The 26,782-nt window shown below is 38.4% G+C and overlaps 1 protein-coding gene across 2 annotated transcripts in view; it reads right to left on the bottom strand.

Moving 5' to 3' along the window:
• Positions 1-26,782, bottom strand: part of sh3rf1 (SH3 domain containing ring finger 1) — a 76,947-nt gene that overhangs the window by 28,485 nt on the left and 21,680 nt on the right. For both annotated transcript variants that reach the window (XR_007926793.1, XM_051874829.1), the window contains exons 3-5: positions 12,760-13,035; positions 12,197-12,292; positions 8,050-8,367 (exon numbers count right to left, since the gene is read on the bottom strand). Coding sequence is in view for 1 of the 2 variants with exons in the window: in XM_051874829.1 (XP_051730789.1) it covers positions 8,050-8,367; positions 12,197-12,292; positions 12,760-13,035 (690 nt within the window). In the remaining variant the exon portion in view is untranslated. The remainder of the gene's footprint in view (positions 1-8,049; positions 8,368-12,196; positions 12,293-12,759; positions 13,036-26,782) is intronic.

The following is a 26,782-nucleotide window of genomic DNA, read 5'->3' as shown; positions in this document are numbered from 1 at the left end:
AATTTATTACAGGTATTGAAATAGGCATGAGAAAAAGGCCAAACCATTTCAAATCTGCAAGAACTGACACTGCTCTCCACACTAAATAAAGAAAGATGGACCGTTGTGTGCGCATATGCTAAGAGTATTAAGACACTTAAAGTTTTAAATCATAAATGACTGGAAAAGTCCAGCATATGTCACCAGAGAGAAAAGTGTTGTGTTACTGGAAGCAAATGAGACTTGATTAAAAATAGCAAGGTCAAAATTTTTTCAAAAAAATCTAACCTGCAAAGATGAATCATTCACAATAAGATTAATAACATTCATTAAGAAAATAGAATGAATTTTCATTTCATGCAGACTTTAAGACGTAACTCATAAATGTATGAATGTCACGAGAACTGCTGTATTACATAACAAAATTTCAAATCAAGTGACATACAAATAAAGCATTTCTTAGAACTAACTTTAGCAGAAAGTTACCAATTTTTTCGTTTTGAACATCTTCTGCATGATCGTGTTGAGCTGGGAGCTAAAGCTGAATGTTTTCTCCACAGAGATCCCAAAAAGAGTAAGTGCTAGAGGAGTGTGTTGAAGTACATGAGAATCTGTGTGTGTGGGCATCACTGCAAACAACATATTTCTCTGCCACAGGCCTGCTCAGCTTCAGGGTACATCAGCTCTCAAGTCACACCCTACAGGTTTGATTGTACAAGGTACTGAGTGAGTCAATGTGTGGGATATGAACATACTGGAGGGCACACAAACTTTCACAAATACTGTGTTATTCTCGTTGACACAACACTTCCTGCAGGTGAGAATGACATCAGCGATTGCTGTTTGGATAAAATAAGCCAACAGCTGGATGATAGCACAGCTGCGTACAGGCCTGCATTTCCACAATGCTGAAATCATGCAAATTAACTTTGGACCCTTTTGTAATTCACCCCCCAAATTTATACGATTATAAAGGGATAGTTCACCCGAAAAATCTAAATTCTGTCATCATTTACTCGCTCACATTAATGTTCCAAAGCTGTATGACTTTCTGTCTTCTGCAGAATATAAAAAGAAGAGGTTTTTACAGAATATTGATTCTGGGAGCCCACTGACTTCCATTGTATGGACAACAAAAACAGAGATATTTTTCAAAACATTTTTAATGTTCTGCAGAAAAAAGCAAGCCATATGTTTTGGAACGAAATGAGAGTGAGTAAATGATGACAAAATTTTCATTTTAGGGTGAACTACCATTTAAAGGTGCAGTGTGTAAATTTTAGCGGCATCTAGCGGTGAGGTTGCGAACTACAACCAACGGCGCTCACCCCTCCCTTTCGAGGCACATAGAGAAGCTACGGTGGCCGTCTGGCTGACACAAGACAAAGATGTCGTTGTCTGAGACAGCAGAGAGTAGCCTGTCAAGCAATGAGGTTTCTTCTTACTTTTAACAAAGAACGATCTCTGCTTCTAATAAACCAGACTACTACTACTACTACTACTACTACTACTACTACTACTACGTGCATATTCAACTGACGATGCAAGCTGCCTCTAAAAGCACAAATTATTTAGAAGAACAACATAGTGACTACAACCTCTTTCAAGAAGAGTGTAGCTTCAAGAACTTATTCTCTGGCATACCAGCAGCAACAAAACAGTACAATCTCACGCACTGTCTGAAAATGTCAGAAACCGTCAGTAGTGGTGTTCAGCCTTATATTTGACTAGGAAACTCGTATTTACGAAATATCGTGATAGCACGTGAGGCCAGCATCAGTGAAAACGGGCAGAGACAATGGTAGCTTTAGCAACATTAGCCTACAGAGTGTCAACAATCTCTTAGAAAGGCAGAGTAGTTTGTCCGTTTAGGGCTACTGTAGAAACATGCCGGCGCAAAATGGTGACTTAACATGTAAGGGGACCCGCGGTGTATGTAGATAGAAATAGCTCATTTTAAGGTAATAAAAACATAACAGTTCATTATGTAAGGTCTTTATACACCACTGAAAACATAGTTATGTATATTATATTGCATTTCTGTCAATAGATCCTCCCAAATTTTACACATTGCACCTTTAAAGGTAATATAACCTTTGTGTTATACCTGTTGAAACTCTCTCCACATCCTGATAGCAATCAATAATAGAAGTGGTCTAAATATTAAAACATGTACATATATCTTCTGTGGAAGTCTCAGGACCAAAAAAATATTCATCCAATCATTGCATTCGGGCTGTCTCTCATCTCGTGATGCTTTGCAGACTCTGCTATATGCATTCATGTCTTTTGGAGGAGGTGTGGCTCTGAAGGGAGGGTTCGATCTTATGCTTTCAAAGCTAGCTTGCTATTGCTAGCCTCTCCAAAATTGCTTACCCTGCCTTTAAGGGTTTGAGCAGTTACTCATTTTGTTTTGTTTTTTCTTCTTCTTACCACAGATAACCCTTTTGTTATAGAAAGTTGAGAGACTTTCTTGTTGGTAAAATGTGGCTTTGCCCGTGAATATTAATTAGACTAATCATTAATGATTAATTATTTAATTATTAAATTATATTTTACCATTTTGTTTAATAAATCATCTATGTGATATATTGATTTGAAGACTAGGTCTGTAGTATTTGTATTATTTTTCTATTGAGTTGTCAATTTTTGAGCTGAAAGAGCAATCATTCTTGCTGACCAATTCAAGTGTGCTCGAATGAACTAGTGATATTTAATTTGATAACCTCATTCCTACATCGGCCATTGTCAGTCATGGGATTTGGTAAGTCAGTGGCTAAGCAAAGTGTGATGCATACCTGCATGTCTAGGGCAATACTCAAATCTACCCTAATGTAATTTAATTCTAACTTTCAAAACTTTTAAACCAAAGTTGCAGCTTTAAGTCAGTAAATCTATATCAGTAATATAAGAAAGTAAGATAGAAAGCTGCAAAAATTGGAGCGGACATCTGAGAGCTGTGTGCTGAAGAGAACATTGTTGCTGTCGTTTTCTGCCACTAATGACAACCGCTATGACCACTCAGCAAAACATTAAAACACACACTAACGAAATGAAAACTCCTGCTTAGCAATTAGAGAAGCATCCCTGCTGTGTTTTAAAATGCAGTGGAGACAAAATCAGTTATGGTAAAAAGTGAATGTCCTTCTTTCTCTCTTTTTCATCATTTCAAACATCCTCATCCTTCTAAATGGCCTTTTTCCCCCTCTGTTTTTCCTTTCTCTCTTTCCCTCAAACCAGAAATATATGAGAAAGCAATAAGTCTGTGGTTCATATATTCCAAATGTGTCACAAAAGTCATGTAAATCGATACATCATTCTCATAAGAGGGCATAACTGCTGCCACAAAGGAGGGGGATCACTTTACAGGTTCAAACAGGCTTTTATGAGATCTGGAGTGTCTGGATAATTATTAGCGCTAAAACGCCTAGATAGGAATGTTAAAAAGAGCGTGAGAGAAAAAATACGTGGGCATGCAAGAGAGGGACAAAAAGGGAGAGGGAACGAGAGATGTTATCTATATTCATAGTACTAGATGACATAAAAACAACAGATCAACTATCATTGTGTTTTGCTGTAGTACGGTTGCCTGACAACATTATTGATGAAAAAACAAAAAGAGAGGAAGTATGATGGGGGAGGGGGGGGGGGGAATGTATGAAACAATATGCTGCAGTATGCAAAAGGTAAAGGAAAAACTAGGACAAAAAAAAGACCAATTATAGACTCATAAACAAACTGCAGATGATAAATATTCTGGTTACGCATACAGGAAATGGACTGGTGTCTTGTGTAAATATACTCTCTAGGTGTGAGTACAAAACACTGGTTTCATATTAACACATGATGACGAATTCTGTCGCTTGAGAAACCGTCTCAGGTTCTTTTAAAGCGTTAACACATGTTCGCTAAGGCCACCACACGCTTCCTCATTCCATCTGCACCAAGTATTCACTCTTATAAAACACTGAGTTGGGGTCAGCTTTCACAACACCCCATCTCAACCTGCTCCTTTATGAACACGAAAATGGATCAGGAATGGAAACAGGCCGAAACTAAAACGACAGAGGTATAGTGTGTCTTCTGTTGTGTTCAGTGTTTTGTCCCACAGAAGAGGACTCCAGAGAGGTTCTCAGATAGGTGATGACATTAATGGAACAAATATGGAGAAATATGGAGGTCTTTAATACTATAAGAAGCATGGAGATATTGGTTCAACTATAAGAATTTATTCCTCCTACTTCTATTTCAGTTCACTGCAAACAGAGCCCTGTTTACACCTTGTATTAAGATGAGTTTTGGTTGATCAGATCACAAATGGACAACACTAAATACAGGTGTAAACGGGGTCTAAAACGTTTTGAGCTTGTCCACTTTCGCCCACTTCCAGAGGTAGCATTCGAAAATGCATTTGACCAGATTGCTTTTATAGAGGAAACACTCATGTAGTCGAATATTTTCAAACAGCCACAAAAGACTGCGTACCGACCTAATGCGTAAACTAGCTCAAGTTTGGTATGTAGACGGAAAACGTACCAAGCACAATGTTCTCTATGCTCGTTCATATGTAAATTGCGCAAGCTTATTTTGTCCATTAAATCAAAAGATCTGAAAAAAAAAAAACATAAATTTACCCACCCATAGACCCTCCCCTTGAAGAAATCAGGGCATAAGTGGCTGAAAGTGGACAAAAGAGACGGATTAAAATACCAGGTGCAAATGGTTTTGTGTCTGCCACGTCTACATGTGATCCAATTGACAAAAACACAGGTGTAAACGGGGCCTAGGGGTGCCAGGTCTGTTAGAAATAATGGTAACACTTTATTTTATAGTCCTGTTCCCCTTGTATATACTATGTACTTATTACAGTACTTATAATAACTGGGTAATAACTAGGTACTAACCCTGAACCCACACCTAAACCTAACCTTAACCCCTGTAGTTACCTTATATTACTCAGTATTACTCAGTATTTTAATAGGTAAGTACACTGTAAGTACATGTAAGTACACGTACTGTAAAATAAACTGCAACCGAAATACTTGTGTTTATACAGACAAACCAAAATTTATTCAGACACCTTAAACATTTCATTCATTATTACAGTTTATTCACTATAGTTTAAAAAATGGTAAAAAAAAATATGACAAGATCTCAGAGTTAAACTGTGTCAGAAAAATTGAATCTTAATTATGTCAGATAACACTTAAGCAAAACATGGTCAGGTCAAAGTGTCTGAATAATTTTTGGTCCCAAATTTTTTATCAATTTTACTGATAGTCCACTGTATGAAGAATTTTTGGGTATAATATGTCACAGTTTACTTTATTTTGCTATCCTCACTTACATAAATGAACTATAGTGCCCTGCACCCACTAGTAAAAATATATCAAAAATTATATCTAGTGATTTTTGGTTTGACTGTATACTGTCACAAACCCTACCATTTTTGTGCCAAAATAAAAAGAAGCAAACAAGTGTACAAGGTGTCTACAAAATATTAAACACTATCATCTAAAACTCTTATAATCACCAAGACTGCATGTATTCGATTAAAAATACAGTAAAAACCATAACATTGTGAAGTTTTACTACAATTTAAAATAACTATTCTCTATTTTTCCTGTGATGACAAAGCTGAATTTTAAGCATCATTACTCCAGTCTTCAGTGTCACATGATCCTTTAGAAATCATTCTAATATGCTGATTTGCTGCTCAAGAAACATTTACTATTGTTATCAATGTTGAAATCAACTGTGCCGCTTAATATTTTCATGGAAACCGTGATACTTATCTTATATATCTATTATACTATAAATGTACTTGCTCTTACATGATTTAACAGGGTGATTTTATGTATTATTTCTTTATTTTTTGAATGAAAAAGCCTTTTTGGGAAAATATAAGTTTTAAATTGTTACCTGAAATTGACAGCTACATAGTCATTTATGAATGTTTCCAGACTTTATTAATGTTCATATCCATACCAGTGTATCATTTGTCAAATGACAGGAAAGACTTTTTTTTTTTTTTTTTTTTTTAATCAAAGCTAAACATGTATGCTAACTGCTAGGCCATGGATCTGACAGTCTTTTACATTTTTAAGTAGTCTTTTTATGCTTTCTTTGTCATTTCATCCTTAGCAGAGCAATCTGAGACAATGAGTCCTAAAATGCTTTAAAATTAATGCAAATAAAACAAATTATTTTTAGTAATGTAGAGAGGGAAAAGCCACATTCCTGGAACTTTCCTATAACTCCCCCCCACCCACCCTAGAACATCACATGAAATGACTTGTCTGTCTGCCATCTCCTTAGAGACCGCACTGCTCGGCAACCAGTGGAACAGCTGTGAGTGACTGTCATTCCAGGGTTGCCGCGGTAACCTCTGCGAGCGAGTGGTGGGGGGAGTGTTTGATGTGGTGGATTGCTGTCACGCATCAGTGATCTCAAACGCTCGGACAGCATGTTGGACTGTGTGGAATGAGAGAGAGTAACTGCTGACAGAACAGGAGAGAACAGTAAGCTGGTGTGGACAAGCATCAGAGCTCTGGAGTGTGGGCAGGATGCCTGACACGATGCTCACTTTCCCTTCAAGCTATTATTTGTAGTTATTTGGCAAATTTTACCATTTGGCATTTAACCATTATTGCACATTCCCTCTATTTCACTGTCACTCGACAATTATTGTCAGCTAAAGCGATCTTAAAGCAACGTTATACAAAAGTGCACAAATCTCATTTGACTCAAAAGTCTTTCAAAATCACACAATCTGTTACCGTTTCATCGTTCGATATACAGTTTCTCTCCGTCACTGCAAGACAGATTCACTTGTATAAGCCAAGATCAGTCACACTACTGTAGAGTTGGGCAAGATATGGAATATTTACATTATATTTGTGATTATGGTGGTGACAAAGCAACATCATAAACACCTTTTTATTTGACCATTAAGGTAACCAAAGACAGTTTCAACTTGTGTTTATTGACATTTACTACATTGTTATTTTAACTGTCTTTAGTTCTTACATTAAATATTTCAAATATATTTACCAAAAATGACTGTTTTCTTGAAATAATGGTTTCTCTGGGAAAATAATTAATTTTTAAAGAAATTAATACTTTTATTCAGCAAGGTCACATTAAATTGATCAAAAGTTACAATATCTATTAATAATAAATTCTGTTCACGGATTCCACAAAAATATTAAGCAGGACAACTGTTTTCAACATTGATAATAATAAGAAATGTTTTTGAGCACCAAATTATCATATTAGAATGATTTCTGAAGGATCATGTGACACTGAAGACTGGAGTAATGATGCTGAAAAATTCAGCTTTGCCATCACAGGAATAATTGACATTTTAAAATATATTAAAATAGGAAATATTGTAATATTATTTCACAATATTACTGTTTTTTTTAAATGTATTTTTAATAAAAAATAAAGAATCTTACTCTGGGCTATATCGCCAGCCCTACAATAAATTAATTTTTATTATATACTGTAAATCATACTAACAGTACCATAACCAAACATACCAACAACAGTGTTATCTAATGAAGAATGGCTAAATCTGAAAAACAGCATTCACATTGTTCTGCCTATCAGGACAAATTATAGACAATTGATATCTTCTCCCAGAATATGAGAAAGTCTAGCTGTTTTAGATGTTCATGTCACGTATGCAAAGTCTGAACTTCAAATTCAGGCAATAATGGGAGTCATATTTGAGCCCCACTTTATTCTTTCCTTGAGTCTATCTTTAAACACATCTGTGTCTGTGTGTGTGTGTGTGTGTGTGTGTGTGTGTGTGTGTGTGTGTGTGTGTGTGTGAGTGAGTGTGTGAGAACTTACACAGATGATGTCCTTACCTCCACTCAGTATGAGTACTAATCTATATATAACATGGAGAGAGTAAGAGTGGATGAGGAACAGAACATTTAGAGGTCAGCCACCATCAAGCTGGAATAATAATTGTGGTTTCTCCTTATTTTCCTCTCCTTACTTTCCTGCACATCCATCCTGTTTCCCTATCACCAAATCTCTCCATCCATCATCTCTCACCTGTGAAGGTGCGCTGGAGGACAGGCCTCCGCTGAGCTCTCCGATCCGGGCAGCAGCTGTGGGGTTGGAGGAGCTGATCAGAACCGGGCCACTGATCTCCATGGAGTGTCTCTGGGGTGGAGGGGCCAGGCAAGGCTTATGGGACATAGTTAGGGAGGTGAAGGAGTGTCGCTTCTTACTGTTCTTCTTCTCCCCAGTAGCTTTCTGGGAGCCGTTGGCCTGGGGGCCCGAGGATGAGGACGATGGCCCTTCACTGGAATCTCCCCCACTTTCAGATGGCTTGTCCAGTTCTATGAGCTGTCGAGCTGCAGTGTTAAACTGAAAGAAGAAAAACAAAATAATACTTTACTCCACATACTATTATTATTGTATCTAATTTTGGCCTTTTGGAAAAATTGCGAACCAGATTCAAACCAACAAAGCCCGTATGAGCACCAAGGCTTAATGTGTCACATAAATTAACTGCTAGGCCACAGTTCTCACACTTTCTTTAAATGTAATTTGATAAGTCGTAGTAGATAATGAAAGAAACAGGAGTGCACAGAAATGTACAACAAAGATTAAAGGATTAGTTCACTTTAAATAAAAATTACCCCAAGCTTTACTCACCCGAAGTGTAAAAATATCCAAAATATGGATATTTTTCTTACACAAACGCATCGCTTTGCTTCAGAAGGCCTTTATTAACGCCCCCGGAGCCGTGTGGAGTACGTTTAAAATGGATGGATGCACTTTCATACTCGATCCCATTCACTGACATAATAAAGCTCGGATACGTCAGGATATTTATTAATATAACTCTGATTGTGTTCATCAGAAAGAAGAAAGTCATATACACCTAGGATGGCTTGAGGGTGAGTAAAGCTTGGGTTAATTATATTAAAGTGAACTAATCCTTTAAGGAAAGGGATTGTGATGAATCTTTAAAAGTCAACATGAAATGGAAGTTGCAATAGTCTTTTCTTCCCTATTGTGACGTATATCCAAGTGAAACAAAGAATGAGAAGAATGTAAAGCGGGATTTGATTTTGTCCTTCAGGAATTTATTGGATTGCAGGAAGTTGGGAGTTGCTAACTGAACAGAATTTAAAAAAAAATTGATGTACAAGGATAAATCATTTACAATAAATAAGCACTGCAACATTCTGTAAAAATATAAGGATCATCAATTTTGATTTCATGGTGACTTTAAGCAACAAACAGAAAAAGAAATAGATACAGATCATTTAGTTGTGCAAGTGAGAGTCATTTAAATAGGCGACATGCTGTTCACTAACTGTTCACAACCAAAAAAAGACAGTTGAGCCAGAAGAGATGAATTAATCAGTAGGGGTGCAACAGATCGTAGTTGATCCGTGATCCGTACGGACCAGGCCCCACAGTGGAATAATTGCAAAGTTTAACCATCATAGAGTTAAAGTTCATCATTTGCACGTGTTTTGTCTCGCCAAATTACACATTTAAGAGATTTTAAACCATTCAAGCGCAAGAAGAGGAGAAAGAGTACTTGATTTTGTGTTCACTGTTTTCTCTTTTGCATCTCCTTGTGTTTAAAGGGACACATACGCAAAATTATGTCAAAATACCCAACTCAGCAAGTATTCTCTTAAAAACAGTAGGTTATGTCAGTAGTGAACAAACAGTTGAGAAAGAAATCGGATGTGTATCATTATATTGGATCAGTGCATTAGGTCTTAAAGTGACAGCAGCCTATAGATACCTGTTGCTGTCTATACCATTAATGTTAATCAAACAACACAACACAGCTTTAACAAAGATTAATCTATATTTAATTTATACAGTGAACACTATAGTGTTATTTTACATTTACATTTCTGTACCTGAATACTACTGTTAAACCTGACTTTATTTGTAACTTTGTAATATTGTATTTATCTATGCTTGTAATTAGTGTATTTGTTCTTATTTTATTACTGACTGGTTACTTGTCTTTAATAATGTTTGAACTTTATTAGTTAGGCAAGAGTTTTTGCTGTGGTATCAAAGTACTTAAAGTGTGCTTTATATAATAATTTAACACTCTTTTTGATCCAATCCGTGAGTCAAAAAAAAAAAAAAAATGCAATATGATCCAAACTGAGTTTTGAGATCACTAGTAAAAAGTGATGGAAAAGTTCAAAGACTCATTGGTGTACAGTATGTGGGGCGGTGGGTGTGATGGGACTGCAGGCCATTTCTGATTTCATGTGAAACTGAAATCAAAGGCATATGAGGAGAAAGTTTCCAGCTAATGACAGAGCAACACCCTTTGCCTCAAGAAACTCACTCTCTACACTAATGAGAGCAGCCAATCAGACCACTCATATGAAGAACCCTACACTCTGAATTCATCTAAACACACACTGATCTACGTCATAAGGTTCGATTAAATGCCGCTATAGATATTCAATACAGGCGTAGAGTGTTTAGTGCATTCTTGGAATTAATTCATTTATTCATACATAATCTGATTTGTGAAAGTATTAATAAATGAAACCATATGAGATAGGCAAGAAATTAGACCTCATGCTCAAAACAGCAGGTGTGGAATCACCATAGATACACTACCAGTCAAAAGTGCGGACACACGCTTAATGTTTCTCATGATTTTAAAAACCCTTTTGATCTCAAGGCTTACAGTAAAATGCTTGAAATAAGTTTCATAGGCAAATATAAAATTGTGCCTACATATGAATTTCTTTACTAAACTAAAATTGGAATAAAAAAAAAAATTGGAATACATTAGAAGGAAAAGCAGCCAATAAGTGCCCAGCATACAAGCCAACTTCAAAACTATTTAAAAAGCATCCCAGGATGCACGTCAAAGTTAGTTCAGAGAATGATCAGTGTGTGCAGAGCTATATTAAGCAAAGGATAGTGACAGAAAAAGATTAAAAAAATAATGATAATTAATTAAAAGACAGTCTAATAATAATAAAAACATCTGATCATGTAAATGTAATTAAACATTTTTGGTTACTTCTAAACAATGGAAAATAATAATGATGATAAAGTTAATGAATTGACTAGTAGAGCAAACAATATTAGACCCGAAGCTACAGCAAATCCTAGAATCAAAACAAGACAGGGCTGCAACTTATGATTCACCAAGCATGAATGGTAATATAATGTAATAACTTCAAGATCAGTTCATCATATCTTAGTGCTGCCCTTGTAAACTCAGGCAGACATTAAATACTACGTATATGACGGTCACTAAGAGAGACACATGCCTGACTCCATTTCCAAGTCACTCTTTGAAAACATATAAATTTACGGTGGCAGGTGACATGGGAACAGAAAAACCTTTTCCACCTCTTTTACTCTCTTTCAAGTACCTCAGTGAATGTCACTTTTGATGTCACTGGTATCAGAGATTACTTTCTCAAAAGCATTCACTTGGAAATAGTCTGGTTTAGTGAAAATTGCCAAGGCTTTTGTGTAAGCTCGAAGCCCTCTTCTCCCTTGTCCTCTCGCTCTGAGTGAGAGAGATGCAATTCAAGCAACACCATTCTGACAGAATCTATTTTTGAATATCTTTTGATGGTTATTTTTTCCCACAGGTTAGACACGTGGCTGGCAGAGAGCTCATGCTGGCTCTGCCAAGGTTCATAAAGGTTTTTGCCTATGTTTATGGGAGTAGGGATGTGAGGTGTTTCAAGACCCAAGATGCTGTAACTTTCAGGAGCACACGTGAAGTTGGCCATGATAATTGAGGCTATTCTTGTTTGAGGTTTAGTGATTAAAGAGAGCAGTGTTTTAAGATTGTGTGTGTCTGATAAAGAGACACACAAGTCTGTTGGTGTTTTGAGATTTCAAAATGATGAAAAGAATAATGAGAGTTCAATACAGCTCAAATAATTAGCATCAATACGAGAGTTCTCAGATCTACATGCTTAAAGAGCTGTGCTTTACAACAAGAGCAGAAACAAAGAAATGGTGGGGGTGAAAAACTGGCCAAATCAACAGGATGTGACAAAAATGGCAACAATGAACACTTGAAAGCAAACTCTTTAAAGGGTGGAGAATAGCTTGAAAGGTTTCCAAGACCAAAGCTGTGCTGAAAAGTACAACATCTAAATATAAAACATTAAATGTGAAAATGTCAGGGAACAATGACAGTTTTAAATGCACTGATATGACTCACCTCTACATAAGATATGGGGAAGATGCCAATCTTATCTCCCAGCATGCCTTCCGCCCAATTCTCATCCACACGACGAATCACAGTTAAAATATCATCCTGAGGGCAGACAGAATAAAACAGGTTCCGTTAGCCACAAGCCTTCACAGCAATTTGTTAAAAAGTTTATAAAAAAAAAAACTCGAAGGCATCAATGAAAGCCAGGCATTTGTTATTTTTTAACAAAAATCTATCCAAAACACAAATGCCTGGAGGGGAACTTGCACACTTATGTTGCAAGCAGAAATAAATGTTCCTTTTTGTTTCTGCAACATTAAAGCAGTGCTGTTCGTTCAGCTCAAAATTATTCACTATTTTTTCCCCATTGGAACTTACAAAAGGAGAAATTCTGAAGAATGTTCATGCCTCTTTTTCCACCCAAAGAAACAATGTCTAAGAAAATCTAACACATTAACTAATGCTAATGAATTGACTTTTTGTAAAGTGTTACCATATTTGTTTATGAAGGTGTATGTGTGAATAGGAGAGTATAGATGAATTTCGAAGTCTGTATAAATTTCCAGCACCTTTGAGAATGGCAAGCAGTCCTTGTCAGCCTCCTTGTCTTTCAGCTCAAAGTCATACAGGGCCTTGCATTGAGGGGGTGGCTGTGGGAGAGGTTTGATGACCTGGACAAAGTTGGTAGGGAAGAATCCATGGACTCCACCCATCTCTCCATGGTACCAGTTTTCATCCACCTGCCGGCGCAGGATGATGATGTCACCCTTGCTGAACTTGAGATCTCCGGGTTCTTTGCCGTCATAGTTGTATAAGGCCTTGGCACAGGGTAGCTGAGGAACTCCCTGTAGTAAAGAAAAAGAAAGGAGGAGGATTACTAAAAGCTGAAGTTCATGGGTTCCAAAGTAACTTGGATTCATGGATAATGCAAGATCAGCACTCAAAAGCACATTCATTTTTCAAACTCATAGGACAGGAGAAGGGTGACCGTGATAACCACAGCCAGCTTTCATAGAGCGTGACCATGTGTGGAGTGGAGGAGTGTAAAGTGAAAGCAGGGATTCTATAATAAACCCTTTGCTGCAAGATTTTTTAAAACCTATACGCTGCTATCTTTGGAGCCTTTCACACACTATCCTTAACATGACATCTGCAGTATGAAAAGAAATAAAGAACCATATATATACAGTCTTTGCTCAGCTATACATAAAGTCAGAATGCTAACATAAGCTCAATGATAGCTTTTGTGCTGTATATGAGTGATCAGTCTGTCTGGCTTGTTTTTCACCCTGACCTTGTTGCCTTGTCTCTCTGTTTGACTGTGCTGGGCTGCTTTTTCTGTATGTCTTGCACCGTTTGTGTTGCTTAACTTACTGACTGCCTCCTTGTCTGACAATCCCAAAATACCCTGGGATATGCCAATGGATTCACAATGTTGTGGGGCAAGCCCATTTATCAATGTGTGTGGAGTTTTATGGTGCAGAACCAGTCGTCTGGAACCGGTCAAAGCCCCTTTCAAGCCTGACAATGATCCACAGCCAGAGAGAGGGAGGAGGAGGCAGACGCAGTCCTGCTCAACTGAATGAGCCCTTTTCAGGCAAACTGTTCAAGAGAGGGGCCCTCTGTCCAAGAGAACCCCCCCCAACCACCCAGCATAAAGCGCAATGGGCTTCCTCCACTGTAGCATGCATCTCCTGCGCATAGTGAGGAGAATGATAATCACAACACCAATAACAAAGAATCATAAAATAACCATGAAAGACACAGAGGTATTGGAAAGGAAGGTAAAAAGAAAGGTAGGTACGAAGGAAGGACGGACTGGCGGATGGTGGTGTGGGCAGATAGGCAAAAAGTAAGTAAGGCAGAAAGAATAGAAAAAAGGTAGTTAGGAATGTAGGTAGATAGGAGGAATGAAGTTGGTTAGGCAGGTAGACAGGAAGGGAGGTGGATAAGCAGACAGATAGGAGGGTGGGAGGGAAGGAAGGAAGGGAGGAAAGAAAGATTGTTAAGTAGGTAGGTCAGAAGGAAGTAAAGAAGGAAGGAAGGAAGGTGGGTAGGCAGATAGGTAGGAGGGAGGGAAGGAAGGGAGGAAGACCGCAAGCCGGGACTTGAACTCGGGTCACCCGAAGCGCATCAGCTCTTCATGACGGCGTGCTGCCCACGAGGCCATTGGCGCCGACTGAAGGAAGATTGTTAAGTAGGTAGGTTGGAAGGAAGTAAAGAAGGAAGGAAGGTGGGCAGGCAGATAGGTAGATGGATAGGAAGAAGGAAGTTGGTTAGGTAGGTAAACAGGAAAAAAGTGGGTAGGCAGGTAGATGGAAAGGAAGGATGCCTGGTAAGGAAGGGAAGTAAGGAAGAAAGGATGGAAAGAAAAGGGGATGTATGCAGGTGGGCAGGTACTTGGGTGGGTGGGATTAAAGGGACAAATGTAAAAAGGAAGGAAGGAAAGAAGGAAGGAAGGAAGTGGATCAGTAAAAAGGTACTTAGAAATGAAGGAAAACAGGCAAGGTAAGCAAGCAGACAGAAAGGCAGGCAGGCAAAAAGAAAGGAAGGATAATAGCTAGAAAAGCAGAAAGAAAGAACAGGGGAAAACGAAGAGAGAGAGACTGATGCGGTACTGTTCAGCCCAGATCAGACAGTGACTAAGCAGCACTCACCACAGAGAAGACAGACGGCTAGCCAGACACCGAGACAACTAACTAGAGGGCAAACTGACCTTTCAGAAACCACATCCTTTTTTCAAACTTAAAAAACAAACTAAACAGGAAATAAAGATGAAACTAAGAAAAGTTATTTGCTCACAATTCTATGTAATTTGGGCCGACAGCTTTATTTGATGTAATGTAACTCTGTGCCAAAATCCACTGACTCGAACAACTCAGAAATCAAAGCTCCATTCGTCTGTGCACCTCTGTGCACTCTTCGTCCCCCCCCTTCTGTTGGCCTCTCTCAAAGGCAGCTGTCAGCAGATCTGCAGATTTGCCCACTTTGCTCAGCTTAGAGCATGAAACAGACAGAAAGAGTGAGAAAAGAGGAAAGACATGAAAGAACAAGGGATATGATGGAAGGAAAAGAGGCAAAAGGGGTAGGAGGGTAAGAAGGAAAAGGAGTACAAGAGAAAGAGTTTGATCAAATGAATGTTAGAATGGCCGGTGTGTGTTTTTCCGGACTAAGCCTTGCGTGTAAAAACGAAGGGTGCTAGAGATTGCTGGAACTGGACTGACATGAAAGAACCACATTCAGGCTTTTATCCAGTGCAAACAGAGCACTGAAGGTGTGCGTGTGTACGCTTGCCCGTTTGTTAAAGTTACATGAACCTCAACGTTCTATTAAAAAAAAAAAAAAAAAGGCCACTTGCTGCCTTTGAGGTTTTCTGATCTCAAGACTCATCCTGGTCCAAGAACTCTTACATGGGACAGGAGAAATAAACACCAGTCCGGCTCACAGAAGATCTAAAGAACACGACTGAATGAACCTGGATCAGAAATACAGGATATTAGAAACTAATGCAAGACTTACATTAGACTTAATTACTCACCGCTGCACAACTGTGCTAAACTTCTCTCACTGCAGGGAAAAACAACAACACCTTTATTTGATAAAACTCTCCACAGTGCTAAAGCAAATGAGATTATAATGTAAACAAGATACCTAAAAATACCTAGTAACAAGATAAAAACCTTTGGTAGTTCTCAGAGGGCAGGCACGTTGATTTCATCCTCTCTAATTGCCAATTACAAATAATTTTTCATTTAGCAGATGCTTTACAGTGACTTACAGTACAATTTTCACCAGGATGGGGGGAGGGGATTCCTTGCATGGAGTTGTTTCTCAAAGCATCATTTTTGGCCATGGTGAAGTGCGTTGCTAACACTTATCTTATCTATGTTGTGTAAAGGCTGACAGTCAAAATGCATCATCTGAGAAACACTGTTTTGGTCAATGAGTTCGGTCCTCCCAAAATACTATTGTAAAAAAACTATTTTGAAAACAATTTCACTGCACCAATAATCAAATTGGTAGAAGTTACCATGCTGTAGGCATTCCTTTATGGTCTTTTATGGTATGGCATGTGACACCAACTGTTCGACAACTTTTAGGTTGTACAATACTTGTCAAAGCCAAGAATTTGGTTCCAAAATTAGATGACAAATTAGTGGCCAAAATCTTGCAGTGTGAATTTGGCTTTATCATGTCAAAGATTTCCAAGACTAAGCAGTTACTAAAAAATTGAGATGCATCAAGAATTGTTTGGACAACTGAATTTAATCTAAAGTGCCATAAGATTCTTATCATGGTTAATGTCTTCCTCAAGGGCAAAATGGTAACCGTTCTTGGGTCATTTTATGTGGGGTTTAATTCTATAACCTTTACTATCACAGATATTTAACCACTCCCCCACCCCAACCCCAATAAAAAGAGTGGATAAAGTTAAACTGGAAAACAAAGCATGTCTATATCACAACATGTCGAAATACATGTGCTAACCACTAGGCCATGGCTCCAACTCTCTTTCAAGTAATACTATTGGTATATATATATATTTAATAAAAACAGAGAGCAAAAAACAAAATGAACTGTTCTTTAGATTCATCACACAATTTGGCCGGTGGCGATGTTTGACGTTTCTAAGCGGAGTGTAACCTGCCTATAATTTGTCAATGCGTGACAGCTAGATGTGCTTAATACACCACTAATGAGAAATGTGTAATCCAATACTAATGAGCTCTCCCAGTCACAAGCCATCAATCACTATTAAGACTCTAATATCAACAAACATCCCGACCGTCTCTAAATCACTGTTAGAGGCAATCTAATGTCATACCATAAAGCCTTTTAGTTCACTAAGTGAGGACTCTTTCTAGCCACCCCCTGTACTCCTCATCTTTTTAATTTATACCTATTTCATCTGTAACCCATCACTGTCTAGATCATGTTTTGGACAGGTTGACAGGGCTCCAGAGTAAAGAAATGCCTAGAGAGCCACTACAATGAAACAGTTATGGCCTGTTCAAACCAAGAATGATAACTATAAAGATAACTATATTAGTGTCCACACCAGTGGACAATATTGTTGTTTATTATGAGCACATGCTGTGCATGGCGCACAAAAAATATTTTTTCATTTTATAATATTAAGGTTGAACCACTGTACTCACATGAACTGTTTTAAATATGTTTTGAGTACCTTTCTGGATCTTGAGAGGTTTGGTGACATTGCTGGCAATAGAGGCCTCACTGACCCATCAGATTTCATCAAAAATATCTTAATTTGTGTTCTGAAGATGAATGAAGGTCTTACAGGTGTAGAACGACATGAGGGTGAGTAATTAATGACATTTTTTTCATTTTTGGATGAACTAACCCTTTAAAGTAGTGCTAAGAGTCAGTACTAAAAGGAAAAAATTACGATGAGAAAGTCATTAAAAAAAAAAAAAAGGGTACACCAGCTAGGGTGCAATACCAAACAGACACTCCACACACTGACTAAATGAATCACTGCATGTTTGGAGTTATAAAAGGGTGCATTAAAACGCACTCAGTGCATGGAAGGGCAGTGCAATGTTTCCTTGATGGTTTTTACAAGGGCTGTTACAGGAGTTTGGGGGAGGGTGGATCAGGCAGGAGACCATCTGACCCCCATCTAGAGTAATTTAGCTTAAGAAATCCCTCAACACAGACAAGACAAGATGACAGGAAAAAGAGGACAACTCCCAAGAGGCACAAGCTATCAAACCCATCACACGGTAGTGCTTACCTCGTAACCCTAGCACAATCAGATTCACCAAATGGAGATGACGCTGTGTTATTGACAGGAGTTTGTGCGCGTGGCGTCCATGTTGTTTTCATTATGGCTATATTAGCTGAAATGGGCTGCTAATGGCTTTGTTTATGACCACTGGGAAATGACCTGACCTGTCCCTCATCTGTGTCCTCAGCTAAAAATGGACTCCCACCTACAGCTGCTGCTGAAGCCTCATACTTTTCACCTCAAGAATAACGGGCATCCCTGCTGAAGCTTTAGTGGATAATTACTTTGTAAAGGATGATAGATCAGGTGTGGAGGATGCTGAGTGGGCGTTTACGACTGAGGGAATGAGTGAATTGATTCAGTCAATGCAGGGCTGAGGTCTGAATAACAAAACATTCGTTAACAAAACAGAACAAATATTCGTCTGCAGCAGTGATTTAAGTCTGTCATGAACCCAGCAAGGAGCAAAAGTCAGACTGCAGCAAGACCTTGATGAGGAACGGAAATAACAGTGTTCATGTTAGATCAGAGAGAGAGAGAGAAAGAGATGGAAAACAGTTAGAGAGCTAATCAGGTTAGACGTGTACTTGCTGTCCTGTCCTTCTACATTCAACCCTTGACCTTTATATCCAGCAAATGAGTCTGCTTTGGTGGTCAAAAGTGAAACGGGGTAGTTAAGGTTTCCATGGCAACATCTGCAGAAAATCCACAGTTCTTACTGTCACTCTCATAGCAGAACACAGAAATGAGAGGTGGGGAGGTGGAAAGATGCAGAAGTTTCATGGCAGGATGCTAGAAAACAACATTTGCTTTCAAGCACTCTGAGAGGGAAACATGGCTCACGGAAAAGTTTTTTTGAGTGATTAACTACATATTGTAGGGCTGCATGACATTGGAAAAACTGACATTGCGATATTTCGTTTTTCTGCTATATGAAAACAATCTCACCAGATGACTTGAATAGCTCTATTTGGAGAGAATTAATAATTCTAGAATGACTGAGGTGATTGTGTAGGAGAGTGAATCTGCATAAAAAAAACAAAAACAAATTACAAGCATAGACAAATACAATAGAACAAAGATACAAATGAAATAAGCAGTGCTTTATGCATTTCAGGTAAGTCTAACAGTATTTAGGTACAGAAATTGAATCAAATGTAACTGCACAGTCTTCACTGTATAAATTAAATATAATTAATCTTTGTTAAAGCTACAAAAGTGGTTTTCTCTTTGTATTTTTTGTTTAAGATTAATGACAGACAGGAAAAGGAATATTAGGCTGCTGTCACTTTAAAGGCCCGCCCACACCAACGAACGATAACGGTCTGTTTATTCTAAGCTCACGTGCTGTGGTTTCAAAGTGTGTACATGTTTTTGCTGTTCTTGTTGCATTTACACGGCTATAACCAGCAGATGTCCTCAGCATACTATGTTTCGAGTGAATAGCTAGTGTAATCGATCTAATCTAACAGTGAATTTAGCTGATGAAGTCAATATAGTGGAATAAAAACAACGCCTAGTCTTTCTCACTCCATCTTCACAGGAAGCAAGACAATGTTGTCGAAACTAGCACTGGATACCTGCGGTAATTTTATGTGTTTGCTAGCCTGAAATAATGATCTCATCTCCGTTAATTATACTTCTCTCACCATTTATTCTGAAGGTATGACCGATTGTTTTCCATACATCCATTTTCTTTAAAGTATCCTTGAAAAGGGGGTTTTGAATGGTTTAAAATCAAACTGACAGGACCTAAAACACGTGCACATGATAAACTTTCACTCTATGATGGTTAAAACTTGAAATTAACCTGAGAATCACATGCGTTTCGAACAATAGTGCGTGCGTGGTCCCGACCAGAGACAAGCAACCCTAAAGTAAAGGGGGGAATTTTGCACATTTTGCACACTCACACTCTCAAAGCTGAAATGATCTGGAACCCTGACTGAGCAATCTTGATAATTACATTTGGCCTTAAATTTGAAGTCCAAATCAACAAGAATGTATAAAATGTGATCATGTACCTTGAATGTACTCTGGGGTTCGGTTTTTGTTACAGGAAGCTTGAACGATCCTGACCTGAGATACTGAGGTGCCTGTAAACGTCTGTATAACCAAAATTTGTTGTGGGCCATGATACAAAGAGGATCACTGAATAATTGATTCCTTTTTTATTTTAAGTCCTACTCCTCCATAGTTTTACACTGCCTTTCAACCCTTCAGACAGAAACACAAAACACACAAATGCAATCTTGTCAACAGCCTTGTTATTTTTATTTTATAGGATGCTGGAAAAAGGGTTGATCATTTAAATTACTTCTAGTCTTATTTTATTAGCTTGCAATGTACCGTATACACAAACACACAGACATCACACTTTATCGTGACACAGCATGAATGCCTGTGAGATATTATCCCAACACCAATAAACCACAGAACAGAGGAAGAGAGAATCACAAAAACAGGAGGCAAAGTAGGGCTCAGAAAACACATGCGGCTAGCTGTCTGGACCCCAGATGTGCATCTGGACCACGATCACAGATGAACCTGAGCAGAATGGCTTTCTCCTGATCCCTCTTTCCCAGCACTCATTTACCTTATACCTTGGTTATGGCCATCCAGTCATACACTTGTGTCTATTTAAGCCATGTGACCATCCCACCAGACATCCACCTCGTAACAACCCACACCTGTTCCACACTCACCAACCTCCATAAAACCTCTGCATTTCACCTTGCCGTGGGGAACCAGACTACACTTTAAGGGCTCATGGAAACCACGGCCATTACAGCTTGATTGAGTCAATCTGCCACAGAACGGTATGCAAAGTCTCATGGGAGTTGGAGTCCTTTCATGAGATCAAAGCTTTCCAGCTTAAATGTGTGGACAAATGAACCATGAAGCAGGCATGTGTAAAGCTAAATGTCAAACTAGAAGCAGAGGCCTAGTTAAGAGGAAAAGAAAAGCCTTTTTCATTGAGTAAAACACTAAACATATGGCAGTACAGCAGAGACGTTGCTGAGGCAGAGACTTTTCTGTAAGCTACAGATTAGTCAACAAAAAGAAACTGTTTTAACTTGGAGGGGGTCTGAGCTTTATAGTGGAATTATAGGAAAGGAGCATGTGGTTTTCATGAAGCTTGTGTGTAATTGTGTGTATTTGTAACTCACTGGAAAAATAAAGTAAATTTGTGCTGCTATTTTGTATGTGGACAATTTTTCTCTCACTGTGTGTGTGTACACTTGTCTGACCTCACTTACTACAGTAAATACAGGTGGTTTGGGGAGTGCAGAAGTTCACAGATTGTATATCTTAACACTGCATGGGCAGAATAACACAACCCTCAATCTCCAGCAGTGGGGAAAACTTTTATTTAACATTCAGTTTTTAACCTTACCACATCTCCTTCTTTATTCATCGACTCGTATACCTGATTACATAAGCAGGTGCTTATGAACAAAATAGCGCTGTCAGAGCACTCAAAGGATGTAGAGGAAAAACAATGGTTTGCAAAAGTAAGGCTTCATCATGCAGAAAAGATGGGGCAATTTAACCTTCACTGCAGTGCACTCAAGAATCCATCGACCAATCATATTCTCAGACAGCGGGTTCAGGGCTTTCAACCCCAGTGTTCCAAACTGCCATTTTCCCCCCAAAATTTCGAATTAACACACCATTAGAGCCTTTTCTAGTGTGTAAATATCCTTATTTGAGGCAATGTCAGTTTTTTACATTGAAAGAAATTAATACTTTTATTCAGAAAAGATACATTAAATTGATCAAAATTAACAGACATTTATAATGTTACAAAAGTAATGATGTTGGAATTGAAGTAATGATGCTAAAAATTCAGCTTTGTCATCACATGAATAAATTACATTTTTAAATATATTAAAACATAAAACTGTTCTTTTAAATTGTAATACTATTTCATAACATTACTGTTTTTATTTGTATTATTGGTCAAATAAATGCAGCCTTCGTGAGCATCAGAGACTTCTAAAAAGAATTAAAAAAAAATATCTTATCAAGTATTCCTAACTAGGGCTGCAACAACTAATCGATAAAATCGATAATGAAAATCATCGACAACGAATGTCATTATTGATTATTCGTGTCTGCCCACAGGGCACGGAAAACTTCCGCCAGTCGCGTCAAATTACAGCACTGAATAACGGGAAAGGTACATGTTCCAAGTTGCCCAAAACATGAGAATTCTTTATTTTAAGCTTCAAGCTAATGCATTAGCATAACATTTAACATGGTTTGCCGTGTTAGGCGCTTTGACAGATGCGTGTGTTGTTTAATGTGCGATATGTTTCCTCAGCGCAAAATAAAACGATAAGCCCCAAGAAGCCGTGGTTTACAATGAATTTATAACAGCTAAGGGGTCTAACAATGCGGTTTACAATTCATTGTAAACCACGGCTTCATGGGGCTTATTGCTTTTATAAAACCGTTACCACACAATAGAAATATTAAAGCCAAAAAATATGTATCAATGCAAATTTCATGAAGTAAAATCATTAAAAGGCTTCCTTCTGCTGGAAAAAAAATAGTCCCTGACCGTGAACAGCAACAGAAGTTACATTTATTACGCCATTAGATGCCGGCAAAGATTGTTTTTATGAGCGAGCCACTCAGTCGCAAAAAGACTTTTATATTGAAACTTGTAAACACGGAACAAGACACAAATGCTTTGACTAGCGCTGTCGGTGTCAGCAGGGCACGGGAAAACCCATTAAATGTTAAAAGGACAAGATCGCAGCGGACATTCAAACAAATTTTTATTATGAACATAGGACTGACCTGAAGGAAAATGCTAAATCTGAATGCAGGTAATACACTCAGTATATCTCTCTCACAATACTCTTCTACAATGCATTAAGCTTCAATGAACAAAATCAATAGAGAACAAACATGTTTACATTGCTAAGAGTGGTTGCTAAGACAGACGCAGCAACATACACATTCAGTGGCGCAGCAATACTTAACGCGGTCAGCTGTATGTTTTCGGGAATTTTACAACGGCTTCGAACGCGGCTCAACCAATCAGAATCAAGGGCCGGAACTATCCGTTTTATAACTTTAATTTTACGGTTATATTCTTATCTATAAGTGTTACAAATTCACACGAGTGTTTCCATTTTGCATGAAGGCTCGTCCTGACAGTCTGCGTTAAACTTCAAACTTTACTGAATGAGCGCCGATGCGCGCATGCGTGGGAGACAATTAATATTCAGCGCAAAATTATTCATTTTGCTGAAATATCTGTTGATGGACGTTAAATTTAGGTTTAAAAGTCAACATGTAATTCCAGTATTTAGACTGGTAACTGTAAAGGGATAACAGCGTGTCATTTAATATAAATGTAAGACGTTTCTTACATTCAGACAGCCAACTAATCGATCGAAAATACTCGTTAGTTGCAGCCCTATTCCTAACATTACAGGTAACATTTTTGGACTGTATAATATAACGTATAGACACATATTACTGGATGTTTGTCGTCTATTTTGAACCAACAACCTTTTGCTCATGAACCCCGACAAGAATAACGTACAATAAACAATACGCCACACCACCACATTACCTATAATAGCATAAACGCTGTCTTCTGCAGTCTCTGAGTGTTCTGTATCTCTCAACCGCTCTTTTCTCTTTTTTTGTTCCATCTCCACACACTCTTGTTCCATCTCCTTCTCTGTATTTCTCTTTACTTAGCTGACAACACTTCTGGTCTTTATGCACACACTCTCTCTCTACCGCAGCATGAGGCTGTTACAAAATGAAAAAATAATGATGAAGCGGTGTGCTTGAAAGTCTGTGAAAGACATAATATGAAGGGGGGTGTGTGTGTGTGTGTGTGTGTGTGTGTGTGTGTGTGTGTGTGTGTGTGTGTGTGTGTGTGTGTGTACATTAGTGACAAAAAACCTGAGTGAAAGAGAAGTAATTAGCACTGGGGAGTGCACCCTTTTCTCTCTTTCCCCTCCCACCAACCTTTCTCAAAACTAATGCTTTTGGTGCAGACCAGAATCTCTGAGTTGGTGTGAAACTGCCCGAAAAGGTGGTCTAAGGTAGAGTTCTCTGGTACATTTTACAGTTGGAATAAATGTAATCGTTTGTAAAACGCTATTGATGATGTATAATTTGAATCTTTCATGCTCCTGGTCACGCTTATACTATAAACACATTTCTCAAAGCCGTTTATCTCTGAATAAATTGTCTTCGGAGAGCAGCTTGCATATTTCGCATCTCTTGCATCCGCGGCAGACAAATGAAAGTGTGTTCTGTGCATGTAAAGTTTTGCTGGTAAATCCATTGCGACAAAAACATGAATAAAACAACTTCTCGGTTCTTAGTCTTTCAGACAAAGCAATCGAATGAAATGTGAAAAAAGAAAAAAGAAAAAAAAACTCAGGGATGTTTTTCCGCCTGTGCTCCCTTTTTCCATCTATTCTTGCCAGTTCTCCCATTCCATACAATTCATCTCTCCTACTTATACGGTTTTCCCTCAGAGACACAAACCCCCTCTCTATCTCGCACATGTCAAATCTCTCACCTAACTGTCAAGGCTTCATTTCATTGGCTGGTTTATGGCCCAGAATGCAATGCTCTGCAAACTACGTGACGATAGAGATGCAGCTTGGCGCAGTGTTAACACGAAACAAGCCGATCACCTGCTCTCATCTCTTCAAACGAACCGGGATAAATCTGGATAACAGAATATCCTGTTAAAGGTGTGCTACAGAGATCAGTAACTTGGCCTGCAATATCTTCTAAATCTTTTTCATAACCAGGTACAGAGCAGAATTACTTGGTTATAATTACATGGTTATAATTACACATCCATATTCACTTCGATCATTCAGCTATCAGAGGAAGTAAAAAGAAGAAATAGAGTTGAAAACAGTGGGCTGGTTGCCATGTTGACAGGAAAAGGTCTAAAGTAATTTGGTGTGATCAGAGGGGGAGGAGCCTGAAAGAATGAAACTAATGAGGTTAGCGTAGCAAACTTCATTAAAGTGCTAAACACACACTTGCACTTTAGTGCCAACAGCCAACGCTGAAGCTGTTCCAACCCGAGTTCCCCGGGCCTGATTAGCACGGCATACAGAGCCGATTCCTGCAGTTTCACGCCCACCCACAGAGCAGCCTCTCTAATCCACTTCATAGTGTTACAGTCACACAACCACCAGCACTTAATCACACTACATCAGCTGAGATAGAGAGAGGAAGAAGAAAGAAGAGCAAAGAAAGACAGAAAGAGTCGAAGGCAAAAAGAGCAAAAGAGTAAAATAATTGGCAAAATATTTGGTGAAAAAAGTGAAAGGATTGCAAAGAGAAAGAAAAATAAAAAGCAAAAGAGCAAAAATAAAAAAAAATTAAACAGCACAAGTAAGATTAAGTACAGAAAAATGAGCCAAAAAGAAACACTGAAAGAAGAGCAATAAGAGCAAAAAAGAAAAATGAGCAAAAGAAAAGAAATGGCACAAGAAAAAGCAAAAGAGAGCAAATATGCAAATATTAAATTAAACGCAGTAAAGGGTGAGCGCCAGAAAGAAAGACAGCAAAAAGTTAGCGAAAGAAAGAGTGAAAGGGGATGGAGCAAAAGAAAGACACTCAAAGAGAGCAAAACAGAAAAATGAGCAAAAAAAAGGAAAGTACAAGGAAGGGCACAAGAAAGAATGAGCACATGAAAAGAAAAAGGAAAAAAATAAGAGAAAATAGAAGGGAAAAGCACAAAGGATAATAAAAAAAAAAGTATATAAAGGAATACGTGCAAGAAGGAGCAAAAGAGTGTGAAAAGGGGAAAGCGTGGTATGAGTATAGGAAGAAAACGAAACAGGACAAATGAAGCAAAAAGGAAGTTAAAGAAACGTCACTCGAGGGACAAACGCAGATGAACTGAGATGTAGAGTCCTCTGAGGACCCCAGCTAAATATTCACAACAGACAGAGCCGCAGAAGAGCGTGTGACACAAAACAGAGCCACAGAAAAACTCCATAAGACACAAAAGATGATCTCACTGGAGCTGTCTCAGTTTGTCCTGTGAATCCTGCCACATCACAACCACAAGACCAGAGAGAGGTGAAGCAACATGAATCTCACACACCACAAGATCCTATCAGAAGATCTGTGAACCATTTTCAACATCAATATCTGTTGTTTAAAGGGTTAGTTCACTCAAAAATGAAAATTCTGTCATTTATTACTCACCCTCATGTCGTTCCAAACCCGTAAGACCTTCGTTCATCTTCAGAACACAAACTAAGATATTTTGGATGAAATCTGACTCCTCCATAGACAGCAATTTAATTACCACACTCAAGGTCCAGTAAAGTAGTAAAAACATTGTTAAAATAGTCCACGTGACTACAGTGGTTCAACATTAACTCATTAGCATTCCTAAGGTCTCTTTTGCCAGGTATGTGTAGCATGAGCAGTGCAGTGGAACGGTAACAGGTTCATTTTATGAAGCGACGAGGATACTTTTTGTGCACAAAAACAAAACAAAAATAACTTTATTAAATAAATTTGTCTTTTCTCTGTCATTCTCTTACGCTGTTTACGTTCAGCGCTTCCAGGATCTACGTTAGAACGCCGGCTCAGTATTGGCCCATGTGGTTCACATGAGCAGCACGATGCATGTGTGTGATGCTGACGCAGGAGCCGGCCAATGAGTCGCCGTTCTGACGTAGGACCTGGAAGCTCTGAATGTAAACAGCGTAAGGGAATGACAGGAAAGAGACGAATTTGTTGAATAAAGTCATTATTTTTGTTTTGTCGCACAAAATGTATTCTCGTTGCTTCATAAAATTAAGGTTGAACCACTGTAG

This window comes from Ctenopharyngodon idella, chromosome 20, assembly GCF_019924925.1.
Source record: "Ctenopharyngodon idella isolate HZGC_01 chromosome 20, HZGC01, whole genome shotgun sequence".
Lineage (NCBI taxonomy): Eukaryota > Metazoa > Chordata > Actinopteri > Cypriniformes > Xenocyprididae > Ctenopharyngodon > Ctenopharyngodon idella.
Note: the sequence above shows the minus strand (reverse complement) of the source record. Positions and strands in the feature narration are given on the sequence as shown.